Source organism: Galeopterus variegatus, unplaced genomic scaffold (genome assembly GCF_000696425.1).
Source record: "Galeopterus variegatus unplaced genomic scaffold, G_variegatus-3.0.2 Scaffold973, whole genome shotgun sequence".
Classification (NCBI taxonomy): domain Eukaryota; kingdom Metazoa; phylum Chordata; class Mammalia; order Dermoptera; family Cynocephalidae; genus Galeopterus; species Galeopterus variegatus.
Genome location: NW_007727084.1, coordinates 380,600 through 382,623, shown reverse-complemented (window position 1 = coordinate 382,623; position 2,024 = coordinate 380,600). Strand labels below are relative to the sequence as shown.

The 2,024-nt window shown below is 49.4% G+C and overlaps 1 protein-coding gene across 1 annotated transcript in view; it reads left to right on the top strand.

Annotated features, from left to right (window-relative positions):
* RYR1 (ryanodine receptor 1 (skeletal)) overlaps positions 1 to 2,024 on the top strand; it is a 123,255-nt gene that overhangs the window by 33,941 nt on the left and 87,290 nt on the right. Inside the window, exons 29-30 of the mRNA XM_008573955.1 lie at positions 451 to 583; positions 1,492 to 1,652. Coding sequence (XP_008572177.1) covers positions 451 to 583; positions 1,492 to 1,652 — 294 coding nt within the window. The remainder of the gene's footprint in view (positions 1 to 450; positions 584 to 1,491; positions 1,653 to 2,024) is intronic.

The window sequence follows — 2,024 nt, the reverse complement described above, 5'->3', positions numbered from 1 at the left end:
TTCTGTGTCTCTTGGGGACTGTTTGGAAGTGATGGAGCATTTTTGTCATCGCAGTTTGGGGGCCAGTGCTGCTGCTGAGGGACTCTAGGGATTCTACATGCCTTGCAGCGTACAAGACAGTGCCACACAATGAAGAATTTTCTTTTCCCGAGTGCATTTAGCACCCATATGAGAAATGCCAATTTAGGGGGAACATTGTATGTCCCAACGGGTCCCCTCATATTCCCAGAATGCACCTTTAAATTTGGGTGGCCCAGTGTCCACAGCACAGAGCACAGCACCTCCAGAATGAAATTAGGCTGGGTAGCCGGGAATTCCTATCTTCTAGAGTGCGTGTTGGAAGTGGGTATAGTTAGGATGGATCGGGGGGGGGCATGAATGTTGTGGTGGGAGGGCTGGGGGCTGGGCTTGGGAGCTGGTTCTCATAGCAGGCTCTCCTCCCACCACCAGGTTCTTATTCAAGGCCAAGAAGGCTGCCATGATGACACAGCCACCAGCCACCCCTGCTATGCCCCGCCTCCCTCATGACGTGGTACCCGCTGACAACCGAGATGACCCTGAGATCATCCTCAACACCACCACGGTGTGAACCAGGAACCCTCAACCTTGGGCATCCCCCAGCATAGCATGGGAACTCCAAAATTCCAAATTTAGTGCTGCAATCCCCAGAAACTGTCCATACCCAGGGATACCTTAATATATACTAGAGACTCACAAAATACAGCACATATTGATTTAATCCTTCAAACCCCTAAATCCATATAACCAGTGGCTTTAAAATGGCAGAGAGCACAGTGGAGTTATGAGGCACACTGATATAACTCCCAGGGATCCCAAAATCCAGTGGATAAGCCAACACAGACTAGGGACCCCAACATTTGGGTTGCCCCATAAAAACCCAACACCCCAAATTTAGCAACAACTCTAATATATTCCTGAGAACAGAAATTCACAATTATCACAATATAGTTTTGGGATTCCCCAAATCTGGAATCTTTTATAAGACAGATAGCTTAGTGGTTAGGATCACGGGCCACCTAGGTGCCACTTAGGCAAGTCACTTCACTGCTCCGTTCCTTCCCTTCTATGGAAGCACTATGGTTTCCCCATTACTAAAATGGGGATAAAAATTGTGCCCACCTGATACAGTGGTTGTGAGAATGAGGTGAGTTAGTCTTTGTAAAGACCTTAGAACTATTAGTGAGCTATTATTTATTTATTATTTTGCTGTAACCTGGGGAGGGACCCAAATGTGGGGTATCACAAAATATTGCTAAGGGATTCGTGAGTCTAGAAATGTGTCAGTAGACACAGAAACAGAGACATAAGCCTGGGGAGAAGGAGGGGAGGTGTCTCAGATCCACCAACTTACTATTAAACTCCCAGAGGACCCTGAGAATCCAGGAAAATCAACTTAGGGTCCCAGTGAACCCAGATCTCCAGTCTCCAGTCTTTCTGGACTGACCGTTGGTCCCCCCTTCATGTCTCCAGTACTATTACTCCGTGAGAGTCTTCGCTGGTCAGGAACCCAGCTGTGTGTGGGTAGGCTGGGTCACCCCCGACTACCATCAGCATGACATGAACTTTGACCTCAGCAAGGTCCGGGCAGTGACCGTGACCATGGGGGATGAACAAGGCAACGTTCACAGCAGGTGCTGGGGTGGGGTGGGACGGGTACTGTGAGGAGGTGGGAGGTCAGAAGTGGGGCAGGGGGGAGTGGGATCTCCTGATCCCAGCGCTGTGGCTGCCTGGCTATAGGAGCTGGGAACCTTCCGGAGCTAGAGGAAGCTCTGGAGTACTGGGCTCCTGGCTCAGAAGCTTCCCCCCTGCTTCCTCCTCTCTTCCTGTTCATGTGCCTCCAATTGCTCCTGCTCTGTTTTTTCTTCTCCTCCTCCTCTTTCTCCATTTCTTTTTCATTTTCTCCTTCTTTTCTTTCTCCTCCTGTTTGACCTCGCCCTCCACCTTTTTTTTCCCACGAACTTTTTGAAGTAACCTGCCACCTTCTACATTACCCCTTTCTCTTC